Here is a 16078-nt window from a genome sequence, read left to right as displayed (position 1 = left end):
ACGAAAGGAATATACATTAAATTGTCAATACAGATGTCATTTCATGGAGTTACAGATGCGCGACCAGAAAGACAATATGTCATTGTAGGAAGTAGCGTAACCTCATCCATCCTCACCCAATAGAGCTTGGTTAGGGGTTCAGCGTAACATCACCCTTCCTCACCCAAGAGAACATGGGTAGGGGTTGAGCGTAACGTCATCCTTCCTCACCCAATAGAACATGGGTAGGGGTTGAGCGTAACGTCATCCTTCCTCACCCAATAGAACATGGGTAGGGGTTGAGCGTAACATCATCCTTCCTCGCCCAATAGAACATGGGTAGGGGTTGATCGTAACATCATCCTTCCTCGCCTAATAGAACATGGGTAGGGGTTGAGCGTAACATCATCCTTCCTCACCCAATAGAACATGGGTAGGGGTTGAGCGTAACATCATCCTTCCTCACCCAATAGAACATGGGTAGGGGTTGAGCGTAACATCGCCCTTCCTCACCCAATAGAACATGGGTAGGGGTTAAGCGTAACATCATCCTTCCTCACCCAATAGAACATGGGTAGGAGTTGAGCGTAACATCATCCTTCCTCGCCCAATAGAACATGGGTAGGGGTTGAGCGTAACATCATCCTTCCTCACCCAATAGAACATGGGTAGGGGTTGAGCGTAACATCACCCTTCCTCACCCAATAGAACATGGGTAGGGGCTGAGCGTAACATCATCCTTCCTCACCCAATAGAACATGGGTAGGGGTTGAGCGTAACATCGCCCTTCCTCACCCAATAGAACATGGGTAGGAGTTGAGCGTAACATCATCCTTCCTCCCCCAAAAGAACATGGGTAGGGGTTGAGCATCAACCCCATGTAAACCATGGAACCGTTCCTACTTAGTATATTGCCAATGTAGAAGGAGTCTGGATCAGAAAGTCTTATGAGTGTGGTCAACGTTCCACATTGTCAAGCGTTCATTATACCACATCCATTCAAGTGACCACACTTGACCCGATCTATTGGTTGGCCTCTTACGAATGAGTGAGTGGGTTTAGTTTTATGCCGCACTCAGGTGTATTTCAGCTATTTGGTGGCGGTCTGTAAGTAATGTCTGGACCATACAATCCGGCGATCATCAGCATGAGCATCAATATGCACAAGTGGGAACCGATGGCATGTATCAAGCAAGTCAGCGAGCCTGGCCACCCGATCCCGTTAGTCGGCTTTTACGACAAGCAAAGGCTGGTGAAGATCACTTCTTTCCTAGGTCTTCATACAAACAACGTGTCAAACAGCATGACTGATTGATGCAAAATTTAAACTCGAAAGTACCACTTTGACGAATGAAAGGGTGGGCCTTCATATTTTCTAAATATACCATTAAAAATTGCAGAGGATATAAGGCAAGTTGGAAACAGACGATGAAGAGGAATTAAAGGAAAATGTGTCACTTTATTCCATTCCTTTGGGAATGTTTCATCTGTATGGATATATATATTTTTTTCATATGCATTGTAATTAGCTAGTAGTACGTCCGCAATATGGTATATCCCTTACGTTAATCGTGTACATAATTACTTAATTCATATTTGTTACGTTCGTAAGACGATAAGGTTTCCACGTGTGTAGAATCTACTACAAAATGTATTTAGAAATGCATATTTTAGGTGCTCTTTACTACCAGCTTATAAACGTAAACGTATGTCTTGTATTATGTTTGCTTGTACGCTTGCGTGTTTGCTTGCATGTATGCTTGCTTGCGTGCAAGCGAGCTGTAGATGCACCTGACCGACTTCGAATTATACAGAAAGTTAGTTCTGTGAATCACGTTATCCTTTTTAAAAATATAGATGTACAATTTCAAAATAATCCCAGTTGGGCCATAACGTCATTCTAGACGTGATTCTTTCTATTAATTCATCGACGTTATTAATTTTTTGGGAGACTGATGTCGTACTTGTACATGCGAGACGAATTGTCAGTAACATCATCCGCCCTTACCATGAATGCCAAGTCACGACTTCATGTGACAGAGGTGAACATAAGCGACAGGTCAAGAAATCATCCCATGCAGACAGCTGAGTCACAGTGCAGTTGCTACTGCATCTGTCGTATGGTCATTGTGGGTCAATACTGACATATTGCTGTGAGTGACCTAGAAACCGATGCTATATGTTGTATATTTAAGCAACAGAATGTAGTTTGTAAAAAACAATGGACCAAGAGCTATAGGACTCTTTGGACTTTTGGATTAGGGCAAATAAGCTATTCTGGACCATACAATTCAGTGATCGACCGCATGAGCATCGATCCGAGCAACTGGGACCCAATAGCATGCAACAATCTCTTGAAGATCGGGGTTAAATTCGGTCTCTAGCTGCCCATGCTTGTCCCAAGCGGCGACGAGCGGAACAAGGTGGTCAGGCTCCGTGACTTCGTTGATATGTGTCACCGTATCCCCATTGCGTAGATCAACGCCCGGGGCGTCCTAACCTGGAATCCTACGCTACGTTGCAAAACTACTGTTAGAGACACGTTGGAATCATTTATCAGTTCCGAAAGTGCAGATGTACGACTCATTTCAAACATATATGGTACAGGCGACTTTGTGACTACACATACATTAATAACTGATTAGAAGAGGTCTCGATTGTGGACGCAGTGTGTGGTAAATGCACATGTGGGGTGAGCATTCCTCACCGATTATGAACCATCTTTGTGCATTAATTAGTTGATGAAACCTCCTTCTCAAGAGGTACTTTTTATGCACAAAATAACCAAAGCCCTTTACTATGACAAATAATGCCTACGTGCAGAATCCGATAGTAAGAATGAAAGACTTACGTCATTGGGTCACTCTGACATACCACGCCTAAACGTATATAGTCTAAGCATTTCCCCCTGAACACCAAGGATGGGTCAGTTAACTGTTGGTTTACTTCCATGGCACTAGAAACCAGCTTCCAGTAAGAAACCAGTCCCTATCTTTAATCCTCTGGGGAATCGAACCCTGGTTTTTCGAGGTGACAAGCGAACGCTTGAACAATTCGGCCACGCTATTGGAGGTGAGACACCGTCAGTTCAGTTTCGTCCCAATACTTGCTAAGGTCAAAATCGCCTCTTATTACATTTTAAGAACACATATAATAAGCACAGTCACGGGCGTTAATCCGGCTATTTATTACCTGTAAACAAATCTCCCTTTAGAGAAAGAATTATAGGCGGATCCAGAGTGGGGATGCAGGGGTGCGCAACTCTCCTTTTTGTCCTGATATTGTGTTAAATGACCACTGAAACTCGGGGGAAAATGAAATATGCACCCTCTTTTTTTCCACAGTGTGCAACCCCACCCACTTTCTGAAAAAGCTGTGTACACCCCTGATATGTCGCCTGAGGCGACGCTGTGTTGGGCACTAGAGTTACGCCCCTTTGGCCATAGTTTTCGTTTCGACTACAGCAGCGCCCACACGGATAATAACTTGCCCACGTTGGCATGATGTATGAAGCTCATCCCTGGTGTCCTCCCAAGCTATAGTGCTGGAATGTTGCTCAAAACGGTGTAATACCAAACTCACTCATCTGGTCGTGTTATACTGAAAGAGGTTAAACAGAGGTACTTGTTTTACAATAATCACATCTGAAATGAATATAGCTTACAGATAAACAGTTCTTAAGTAAACTCAATAAAATATAATATGAAAGGAGCCTAGGGTCTTTCTTAATTTTCAGAGTGTGAAACTGCCGTAGTCATGAACTGCATGGGATTTCCTGGATATTCTTTTTTCAGAGTCTGTATGACTGATTCGAATTAACATATATCACTCAAACCTGTCAAGAAATTCAGGTGTCTGAGAATAAAAGGTGATAACGGTGTAAATAGTTGCGTTATCAAAGGGAGACAACTCTGAAATCATCTCCTTTGTCCTGTCAAAAAATTCAGGTTCATGAGAATAAACGGCGATAACCGTGTAGATAGTTTCGTTGTCAAAGGGAGACAATTCTGAAATGAACTCCTTTGTCTCCTTTGTCCAAACAGTGTTTCCCAGAATATATCCTGCTCTGAGGAAGAATGTGTATGTTTTTGTTACGAAAATATATAATTAGTTTCATTTAGTCCCTTGCTGAAACGCATTTTTTGTACTCCCCAAGTAAGTAATGATCCATTTATAAGATATACAACGCACTTCCTAAAGTTACCATTTGTCATCCCATATTTTCAAGAAAATTCGTTTTCCCATAGTTAACATTTTGTTCTGACTGTAGTTACTGACAACCTCTGTTGTCAGTCCATCGTGGCGAATGTGCGGTATTATTGCCAACTATGGCTTTTGCCGACTTTGGTTCTCTCTATGTATCTGTATAAATCTTTATACCCATACAAACAAGGTTTGAAACTTTTTCTCAAAAAATATTTCTCAACTGGTGACTGAGCATCACCTTGTTAGGCTTGCAGATGACACTCTGTTCTCCGTGTCCGGAGATACAATGACGAAATAATTAAAAGCTTACTAATAAGCATTGAGACGATACATGTTTCGCCATACTATTAAGTTTCTATATCAATCTTAAAATATCACAAGCTTATTAATACAATTTTAGTAACAGAAACTAACTATAAACATACGAGTGCACTAATATTATAACAGCTGTATTAACGATGCAATTGTTGGAAATAATCCCCGTCATCACTTTACCTGTAGGGGCGGTTGAGTAGCCCAGTAACTAGAACGTTCGCCTATCACGCCGAACACCTGGGTTCGATTCCCCACAGGGGTACAACGTGTAAAACCCATTTATGGTGTCTCCAGAATATATTGATGTGTGATATTGATGGAACATTGCTAAAAGTGGCGTAATCCTAACCTCATTCACTTTACCTGTCCCTATGTTTTTGAGAAATAATAGTCACTCTTTGCTTTGTAAAATTCCAAAGCCTTAATTTTTCCAGTAAAATTATAATTTATATCAAAGGACTGATCCTAAACTGAAGTAACCAACTCCAGTTTAACTTCTCTGAAGTTTTTGAACATGTGAACTTTTTAACATGGTAACATGTCATTAACATATTGAATCAAAATGACTGCACACGGCTTGTCTCTTCACTTCTTCATCCTTGGAGTGAACATCAAGGGTGTTATTTCTCCGTTCTATAATCATAAATATCCTGAATCAGACATTTTATTGTCTCGTTTCTGACTGAACCCATTCATTTTGTGTATGTATTTGTTTATAGCCATGTATATAATTATAGTATATTTATGCTTGTAGTTTTTACTTACCGAATCTATGCATGTATGGCCTGTAGTACCTGATACCCGTGAAGATCCGAGTTAGAACTGATGTTCAATAACCGTTGCCATGCTTGTCGTAAAGGGCGACCGACTAACGAAGCGAGTGGTCAGACTCGCTGACTTGGCTGACACATACCATCGCATCCCATTGTGCGTAGAACGATGCTCATAATGTTGGTCAGTGGATTGTTTGGTCCAGGCTCGATTATTTACAGACCGCCGTCATATAGCTGGAATATTGCCGACTGCAGCGTAAAACTAAACTCTCTGTCTCGGGGTACGTTGAAGGATTTTACTGCCACTTCTAACATTAACTCTTGAAGCAAAGGTATTAGAGTAACCTCCCATATAAATGACAACATAATGGCGGCAAATGTAAGTTTTCATGATTTTTTTCAAATGAAGTAAAGAATCCTGTGAAAATGTCGATGGCTTTCACTCTGTGTCGGCTTCCTTTTTCAAAATACTACATCTGAAGTGTTTGTACTTAGCTGCAGGCGTATGTATGCCAACTGTCATGGAGTTATTTTGAAGTTTACTAATAATGTCTTGACTTCAGCCAAATATTGGCTCTCGCCAGAGAGAACAGTATTATGCATGCGTACCTCCAGCGTGATGAAACACGGCCTTCTAAGCATCACAAAATTAAAATCAACGTCGTATGGCGAGTACTGCACTTTACTGGGCGCGGTTTTTCAGATTAATTAGCGCGGTTAGAGTTCAGCCCCTACCCCAAACCCCAATCAAATACCAAAGTTACAAGTTGACATGCATACCTCACCCTAAATATAGACATTCAATAAAACTGGAACTGGTATAACAAAGAAAAAATCCATTGACATGTCCATTTCATTTTTTAAAATTACTAAATTTATGTTTCTTTCTCCATTATATTATTCTTATTTGCCCCAGAAAAGGAAAACATGTTACTTGTTGGAAATAAGTTCAGTGAGACAGAAGAAACCCAGCCATTTCTTGACGTCAACAGGCCACACACACTTTTTTCATTCTGATCCAATTATGTCTTTTGAATTTAGGTGAAAAATGATTAAACATAAAGAGCACAAATGTACATGTTCATTCTCTTTATTTCAGCTTTCAAACTGAGAACAGGTCAAAATAACCACATGACAAAATTGCCACACAAAAAAGTCAAAATGGCGACACACAAAAGTCAAAATGGCCATGCATCATTTTATTTATTTATGTTTTTAATAATCATAACATTTATATGATTTGACATTAAAGTGTTGAAACAAAGTTATATCACACAAAACTTGGTGTTTGTCTTTTTAATTACTTTCCCCATTGATACTGAGATTGTTACTTATTTGATATTTTAAGATTTGAAAAAAATTTATCCTATGTACATTTTGACGTCATTTCTTATGTAATACTTTGAGCTTACGTTGCTTAATTACTCTAGCAATGGTCTCTTAATTAATACTTGCAGATGTTTAATTAACCTTGCAATGCTTTCTTAATACATAGACTAGAGGGGTTATTTCTAGACCCTTTGATTATTTGGTAGTGTTTTGATAGCATAACAATAAGTAATTCACTTACCTACCGGGTATGTCAATTGACTTAACTCAGTGTCATGATACTTTACAATATAATGCTGGACAGTTATGAACTGGATATCTGCTCTCTGCCTCCAAAAACACATCATAGAATACAAATACATTAACAATTGTGGTTGAGGCTTTAGAATTACTTTCGCAGACAAACATGCACTCAGCCATGCGCTCAACAACTCACTCATTGATGGGAAACAAATCAGTAGACAGGTCCCACGATGGAAATGCCTCTTTAACTAATTAAGCCATAATTGATCGATGAAAGAATAAAGAACATACAGATATATTTGTTGAAAATAATTTAATATACATGTATAGTAGATTATGACTAGAAGTAAATTGTCTACATGAATAATATGTAAAAATAAACTGTAAAAAAGTGCTTGTATATGAATAAAGAACATACATATATGTTTTGTTATTTGTTGAAAATGATTTGATGATACATGCATAATAAACATCAAGTTTTGCCTGATATAACTTCTCTTGTCATTTTCACACCTTGATATCAAATAATACAAATGTTACAAGTATTAAAATATAATGAAATAATGTATGGCCATTTGACTGTTTTTTGTGGCCATTATGACTTTTTGGTATGGCCATTTTGACTAGGGGTTTATGGCAATTTTGATGTTTTTTGTGGCCATTTTGACTAGGAGTAGGATCCTGAAATGAAACAGAATGACTAGCTGTGCATGATTAACAATTAAGACTGTGTTAGATATCTATGTTACAAAAGATTTTACAAGAACACATTGGCATGTATAACGTATACAGAACATCAACAAGGTATCAAGAGAAAAAAACCAAACTTTTTTCAAAAGTGATGCAGAGCTCCAGATATTCTTTTGGCCGCAAGAGTATTTGAAACTAAGTGGGTATTTCTATTTTCAAGTTGGTATCTAAAATATAGATACCCACCATGTTCCTAAAATCTGGGTACTCATTACAACAGTACAAGTGCAACATTCTTTTTTGAGTTATAAAAAAAGACAAAATCCCCTCAGAATGCTGAATTATAGCTAATAGCTAATACAGTGTTGTCATTTGTGCTGTAAGAAATAATATATGCCATAATCTACATCCAATTTTGTGTGAAACAAGATACCAAGGTGGATATTAGATGTGTAACAGCCATATCTTCCCTTGAACAGTTATTTATTTATTATTTTTTCCCATCGCGTTGTGAACAGCTAATGTTAAGTTCATTTAAAATATCTTCGGCAATAGACTCTGATTGTGAAACACAGTGCTTGCCTATTAATTCATGTAGCAGTCCTCCAATGAAGTAGTTTTCGGTTTGTAAAATTTAATAAAACAAGACAGTTTACTATGAGTGTGTGGAAACTTTCTGCCACACTTGCTCACTATTATTGATTTGTTTACAAAAAGAAAACAGCTATTCGATTGGTCGCTATTTATGGATGGGCCGTGTCTGTTGTACTTTTTATTTGCATTTAGAAGCTTTTTAATTGCAAATAATTAGAGGTGGAGAAACTTTACATTCGCTAGGCTTGAATTGATACGATATGTAACATGATTTGATGTATTGGGTAAATATGCATTGTTATTTTGATGTAGCATATATGTGAAGATTTAGTGTTTTTTCATACGCTGGCATGTATTTTTCTTGCATTTATTAACTTTTCTACAACATATTTTACTCACAGCTTATCTGGAGTTCTGTGATGACGATATCTACATTTGCCCTTAAGTCATCTCAAAAGTGTTCAAGCAAGTAAACTGATCATAACACATTTCATATTAAAGCTTCTGGAGTAACCTCTGTATTTCCTGTAACTTCATGAGTTAATCCTTGAAAAGAAGGAAAAAGAAAAACATGAATAATTGCTTCTTTTTTCATACCTTACAGGAAACCATGTATTTATTTATTCTTTTATTGCAGACAGAATTTAAATTTATCTTCATTTGATTTGCATAAATGATCCTTACAATTTCAGAAGAATCATTTTATGAGTCTGTATGCATATGAAATGACCCGTGAAGGTCCCGGGGTAGAATAGGCCTTCAGCAACCCATGCTTGCCATAAAAGGTGACTATGCTTGTCGTAAGAGGCGACTAACGGGATCGGGTGGTCAGGTTCGCTGACTTGGTTGACACATGTCATCGGTTCCCCATTGCGCAGATCGATGCTCATGTTGTTGGTCACTGGATTGTCTGGTCCAGACTCGATTATTTACAGACCGTCGCCATATAGCTGGAATATTGCTAAGTGCGACGTAAAACTAAACTAACTCACTCACTCATATGAAATATTACATTAAATTATCTTTGACATGAATCAAAATGTCAGTAAGAAATGTAAAGGAATTAATATTTTCAAGGGGAAAAATGTTCAGTTAATGGTCAGTAGAAGACAAAATATGTAAAGTAAAGACCGTTGGTTCATTAGGGTAACAGTCAGTGAACAACATAACACAACTTGAAAAACATTTCTTACAATAATTCTTTACCCAATTATTGTAGCTCAGGATGACTGTATTTTAGTATGATGAATCTAATACTTGTAGCAGTTATCCATTATCAGTGGATGATTTACATGTTCAACAATTCTTAATACAAAGTATAGAAGGAAAATAGTTGGTCCTTGAAAGACTATAGCATTTGATATTATGATCCATCAAGCGGGACAATTCTTGTCCTCGGTGAAGATTCAGTTATTGTAGCTCAGGATGACTGTATTTTAGTATGATGAATCTAATACTTGTAACAGGTATCCATTATCAGTGGATGATTTACATGTTCAACAATTCTTAATACATAGTATAGAAGGAAAATAGTTGGTCCTTGAAAGACTATAGCATTTGCAGAAGCACTCAAATCAATAATGAATATATGATGTTATTTGTATATTACTTGTAACATTAATGTATGATCAATCTTTGAATAGCTGTGGTACAAAAAGTATCACAACAGTAAACTATATTCAGAACGCAACCTGACAGTATATAATCCATAAAATAGAAATAGAAAAGAAAAATTATATGATCAGTCGGCCTGGATATGCTACCCAAAGATCAGAAAGGGTACCAGACTCTAACCCCAAGCCCTAACCCTAAAGATCGTAAAGGGTGCCTAACCCTAACCCTAAGCTGTGGCTGGCTGGTGCTGTGCCCGGTAGACTGCATTCAAGCCGTCGTGTCAAAAGTTCAAACATCACCTGTCTGTAGACATCTGTGAAACAATTAAAGAACAATCTACACATTTAGAGGGCAACGATGCTACATTGAAGATAGTCTCTCTAGAATGTCTTCCATCTTTTTATCAGGAGTACTGATGAGACAAAAGATGTAGGATGTCGGGTACATTGAGGACTCGTCTGCAGACAAGTCGCGTCTTTCTGATGTCTGGCTTGGCTAGAGAGGAGAGGAAAAAATATGGAAAAATTATACAGCAGTTGGGAGGAATCTATTTTGACACTGATGTAAGTTGAAATTTCATATTTAGTCACAGTCAAAGTATTGAACCAAGAACAGGCAAGGTACATGGAACTATGGGTGAGTAACTTTACTGAGCCTTGCCTGAATATTTTATAGAGTACTTTACCTCTGATAACCTGCTAAATTGCTGCTTTTAAGTTGTGCTTTCCTTATTCTGTCAGCTACAATATGGTTTGTAGTCATCGTAATCAGTGTTTGCCCTGACACAGAAAACTTGATGCACAAATCCACTCACATATGCATTGAAGTTACATGCCTGCGTCACTGTTGAGGCAATGCTGCTGGGCCTAAGTTCAAGTAATCTAAACTTGTAACTTGCTGTTGATTAAAACTACTTAGTTTTTCTTGTTTCTATTTAACTGCTCAGTGCTGATGAAATACCTGACTTGCTTTACCTTGTGTTTATCGTAATTAAACAATCACAGTTAATGTTTTGATGAAAGTTCCATACTGAAGTTGACTCCCAAAAACATGTCCATGACTCCTTCTCATGACACCAAGGAGTCATGATGACGCATAATTTTCATGTCTAGGGCAAACACTGATCGTAATAAGCTGCAGATATAGCAGGCATGAAATCTATCATGAATACAAAATCCATTGATACCAGGATTTAAACTGTGCTTATGGTACCTGGGCTCAATTTGAGAGATATTAAGCTACTTGCACCCATTGCAACAAAAGATAAAGACCTAATTGCACCCACCAAATTTCTGTTGCAATGTAGCATGAAAACTAGTCAGAGGCTTTTGTGCACATAAACAGTGTTCTTGTTCTCCGGTAAATATTTCCATGATGTAGTACCCATGAAACCATAGCAACACAGTAACACATCTGATCCCTGTTTACAAGAGCTGTTATAGCTGAGATGTGTCTATGAATAGCAGTGTTTCGGTGCCATAGTTATTCAAGATTTAGAAGAAAATGAGCTGACACATTTATTGTTATAACGTTAGATTTATTATTGATATATTTCTCAAAAATTTAGAAGCACATTTTTCAAGTAACCTTTGTAACAGTGTTACACTTTGTAATATTGAGCTCCACCAGTGCAAGTAACAAAGCACTAATCAAGCTTTGGGTATGAAGGTCCTGTTGTACAAAACAACCTTCTGTGTAAAGTAAGGGAGATAATCTTAGTGCTAAGATTCCTTTGTACAACCACACACTCTAAAATATATTTCATCCATACCATTGTGATTTGCACTATAATAAAGACATTTGAAGCCTGATCTTATTGTCAATCACATACATGTATATTTATTTCAAATTGTTATTATTATGTTTCAGTCTTATAAGGCTAGTTGCACCCACGTGATCTGTGGCAAACTGTCTCGCAGTGAGAAGTATCTGGGTGCTTGTGCAACAGGTATGGCTAGTTTGTTTTCATTATCATGTCTGAGATGTAACATGTATGCAAGATGGCATATTGTGTCTTGTATGTGAGACGGTACTGACTGAATTACCTAATAACACCCTGATTAATTCAGTCATCGTTGAACCAACTCGTTTGGGTGTGAACTCGGCGAGTAATTAAAGTTCCCCGGAAAATCCCCGAGAGTGGTGGTTACTTCACAGTTGTGAATAAACAGGTTTCTCGGTCTCAGATTACATGCTTTTGTCATTTGCTCTGAATGGATTACCGTGGTTGAACCTTGTATTCCGCAAGTTCTAAAGTTGATTGTTTCTGCCTACCATTAGTTTAATCACTCGATCGATCTTTTGTCTGAGAAAATATTCAAAATCATCCAGGGTTGATATATACTGGGACTCTCTATTTTTGCGTCATATGAAAACATTGGAAAAGCTGAAACACCACGCCCAGGGTGGTCTGCTTACACATGCAAATTACGCAAAACAGTTCATCGCACATGATAAATTGATTTATTCCATTTGAATGTAATACTGCTACTGATCATGTCACTTTGTTTATAAAAGGATGTTTATGAGGTTGTCCCAGGTGTTCATGCTTTAATATTGCACCTTATTCCTTCTAGCTGATCTAGGTTAAGAGGTCTGGTAGGTATGTCATTGCGTGTTGACTGTTGTCCATTTCTCAAAAAAGGCTTGACTAATTCAGCCTAGCTATTTTGTGTCAATATTTGCTACTGAAAACTATCTTGTGTCAACATTTGCTACTGAAAACGGGTTTGAGATTTTTCAAAATTCTTATTTCAACATGGCTACCAGATACAAAAATTGGATAGCCATTCCTTAGACCTCACCATGTCCACAGTACTGTACCCGATGCTTTATCAAATATCTGCATACATTTCTGATTTGAATCCAAGTACGTCCTTGGAAAAAGTAGATCTGGCAGCTGTACGATATGTAAATGGGATTGCAATACAGTATTTGCCTAAGCTGTATTTGCTTAGCTGCACAGCTGTATTTCTGTTAAAAGAATAACAGGTTATGCATTGTAGACACTGTATTATAGCCACTTGTTTCAACCCTGAGAGAAAGAGTAATTTGAATGGATGGCTAGTTTTAGTATGGTGATATTTAAACATGACGCAAAACCATAATGGGGTGGTGAGGTAGCCAAGTTGGTAAAGCGTTACCTCATCACTCTGGAGACCCTGGTTCCAACCCCACATGGCTACAATGTGTGAAGCCCATGTCTGGTGTCTCCCATTATGATATTGCTGAAATATTGCTAAAAGCAGTGTAAAACTATACTCATTCAAAACAATGTCATGATTGTGCAGGGCTCCAGATAATTTTTCAACATGAAGAGTATGTACGCCTTATTTTTGTCAATATAAGAGTACTTGGAAATGTTAGGGTACTGACTGTAATCTCATGTTTCATTTCATATATGCACCACAACATTGCTACTCTTGTGTAAACAGGTCAATAAACAATAAAGCAATGCTTTTTTCTGATAAATATGTCCAGAAATGTTTCTAAGATCGTACTCCATTGCTATGGTGTGTATCTGCTTTGTTTTCTGATTTTTTTCCTACCGTATCATGTATATTTTGTATCCATAAATACGCCTATGCGCCCCTTATCTGGAGCCTTGATTGTGAATGGATCATGGGTATTTGTGTACGACGTGAGATGTAGTCAGATAATACAATGAATCAGAAAGGAGGAAGGATTCTGAGATGTAGAAAAACTTTTCCAGGAAGATGGATCCTTAGACCTGAATACATAACAGCCAGTGACCTTATGAAGGAGTGGCTTCCTGAGGAAGACTTTGAGTGGCAGCCAAAACATGGACAGAAGGGCCAATCGGATCCCTTGATGCTTGCACCAATCAGATGGCGGCTACATATTTCCCTCACAGGTGCCCCTGCCTTCAAGGGATGGAATGTGTCTGTTCTTGTTTCTGACAAGAAGAGAGGACATGTCTATAAAAGGTGAAAAATGAGGCTTAGAAAATTGGTGGAATATCTTCCTGTTTTCATAAGTAGCATCAACATTAGTCAAACACTTAACTGACAGCAAACAAAATCGAAGCTCTGGTAGCATAGTTGGTTAGACTTTGGCGATTAATTGCTCATACTGTGGGTTTGGGTTCAAATCCCGGATGAAACAAAGCATAAAAAGTACTAGAATCTGTACTTTGCTGAGAAAGTGTAATCCCAGTGTATGTTACATTGTAAGCCAAATGTCACTGTGTTCATTAATCTGATTGGTTGAAAAGCATGACTGAATGGTATTCTATTCCCGAAAGTTGCAATAATTTACGCCATGTATTGACCCGTACAGATATTGCACACATTGGTATTGTTGTGTTGTCAGCAGTGGTGACGGCATTCAAATCATGTTGTGATGTAAAGTGTTAGTACATCACAAATGAGCAGCTCCTGATGCTGCCAAGAAAACCAGCTGAAACAGCTAGCTGATGACACTTTATTGTTATACCCATACTCAATCTAAATACTGAGTCAGTAAAAACCATGTGGGCCTATTGGTTTACTTTTGTGTTTATAGTGTCTATAAACATCATGTGTTGGCCAATTTCCGGGTGTTACTCAGTATTTGAAGCACACTAATATATAATTTGAAACCATCAGCAGACACTGTTGATTCCAAATGAATTTCTGTACTTCGAAGAACACCCAGACATTGGTCAACATGTGGACCCGTGAAGGTCCCGGGGTAGAACAGGCCTTCAGCAACCCATGCTTGCCATAAAAGGTGACTATGCTTGTCGTAAGAGGCGACTAACGGGATTGGGTGGTCAGCCTCGCTGACTTGGTTGACACATGTCATCGGTTCCCAAGTGCGCAGATCTATGCTCATGTTGTTGGTCACTGGATTGTCTGGTCCAGACTCGATTATTTACAGACCGCCGCCATATAGCTGGAATATTGCTGAGTGCGGCGTAAAACTAAACTCACTCACTCACTGGTCAACATGTGATGTTTATCTCCTTATCTGATCAATTCTAATATGTGCTGTATATAACTATCCCACCAGGCTCCTGAAGAGTGGGGGTGCAGAAGTGTACAGTGTCAAACTGCCTGTGGAAAGTCCATCAAAGATCGCCAACACTATAACATACATGTTCACGGATGGCAAGATGGCAGTTCAACTCTATAATCAGTCTCTCATGGAGTATGGAGTTCTGCTGGTCAAGCCAGACTTCATCGGAGATTATCTACTACAGGTATGGCTTCATGCTTCCACTCTGTTTAAATACCCCTGTACCTATTGTCATGATTAGATGTTGTTCCTCTAGTAGATTTTGGTGTTGTCAGTGGGACTACTACAAATTTAGCTTACTAGTCCAAATTGAATGTTACTGTCTTCAGATATGGCAAATGGTAATTTTGGCAAGACTGATCTAAAGTAAATATTTATTGTTCCTTATCTCATGCTTATTATGTTTCTTTCCTTCTATGCGAATGATAGTAAAACACTTGAATCCCTTGTAATTCCCTTGAAGAGGACGTAACAATTCACTCACCCACGAGTTCCTCTGTTGAATCCTTTTCCCGCCAATACAGTCATGTGACTTGCCATGCTTGTCAGTATGTCACTCCTTCCTTCATTGCCTAAGCAGATGGTTGGGCGAGCAATGGAGTCCCGTATTCTGGCACCATAGCCTTTTTATGTTAGATCCTTTATCTAAATTAAGCTGTTTCTGGCATTTAGCTATAGTTAACGTTCATTGAGTGTCAGAATTTTGTGAAAGGTATCCATATTTTGTGACATTTATTTGTGTTACATCAAGTCACTGGAGATAAATCTGGAGATAATAACCAGTAGCCGTATGTTGTTAACGACTGCTGAAACTGGTAACTCAGGTGATTTGCAAAGTATGTAAAATGGGCAGTTATCTGGTGCTGGTCAGGAGTTAGGTGTGTCTAAGACGAGGTCTACTACTGCTGAGTCAGCACCATCGGAAAGTGAAAGGAAGATGTCCTCATTGTCTGCAGCTTTGAAGAAATCATCGTTAGCTTGGACCTCGTCAACTCATTCCAGTAAAACAACGCATCACAGGTCATTCAACATTGACAAGACATTGTGGTTCCTGACAAAGCAAATATATGTGCTGACCCTCCGATACTGCTGCGAGAGGTACACGCAGTCTACCTTTATGGTGAGATGATTGTCCACTGCAACGTCAACAGCTGTTCAGGGACTTTATTGCAAGGCATCAGTTACCTGGCCAACCGGATAGATAGTTCCACGTCCAAGCGCTATGTAGGTCCCATGGACCAGAGGACACCCACGAATCATCCCTTTGTCCTGTCAGAGACCTGAAGATACATCTTCAAAAGACTACATCAAGGAGA

At 38.6% G+C, this 16078-nt stretch overlaps 1 protein-coding gene across 1 annotated transcript in view; it reads left to right on the top strand.

The window, feature by feature from the left end:
* Positions 1-5615: 5615 nt before the first annotated feature.
* The window catches only part of LOC137290978 (uncharacterized), a 30660-nt gene continuing 20197 nt past the window's right edge, over positions 5616-16078 (top strand). Inside the window, exons 1-5 of the mRNA XM_067822211.1 lie at positions 5616-5652; positions 10151-10306; positions 11613-11691; positions 13456-13690; positions 14757-14946. Of these exons, the coding sequence (XP_067678312.1) occupies positions 10178-10306; positions 11613-11691; positions 13456-13690; positions 14757-14946 (633 nt within the window). The 5' untranslated portion in view covers positions 5616-5652; positions 10151-10177. The remainder of the gene's footprint in view (positions 5653-10150; positions 10307-11612; positions 11692-13455; positions 13691-14756; positions 14947-16078) is intronic.

The sequence above is a fragment of the Haliotis asinina genome, chromosome 7, assembly GCF_037392515.1.
Source record: "Haliotis asinina isolate JCU_RB_2024 chromosome 7, JCU_Hal_asi_v2, whole genome shotgun sequence".
In the NCBI taxonomy this organism is placed as follows: domain Eukaryota; kingdom Metazoa; phylum Mollusca; class Gastropoda; order Lepetellida; family Haliotidae; genus Haliotis; species Haliotis asinina.
Note: the sequence above shows the minus strand (reverse complement) of the source record. Positions and strands in the feature narration are given on the sequence as shown.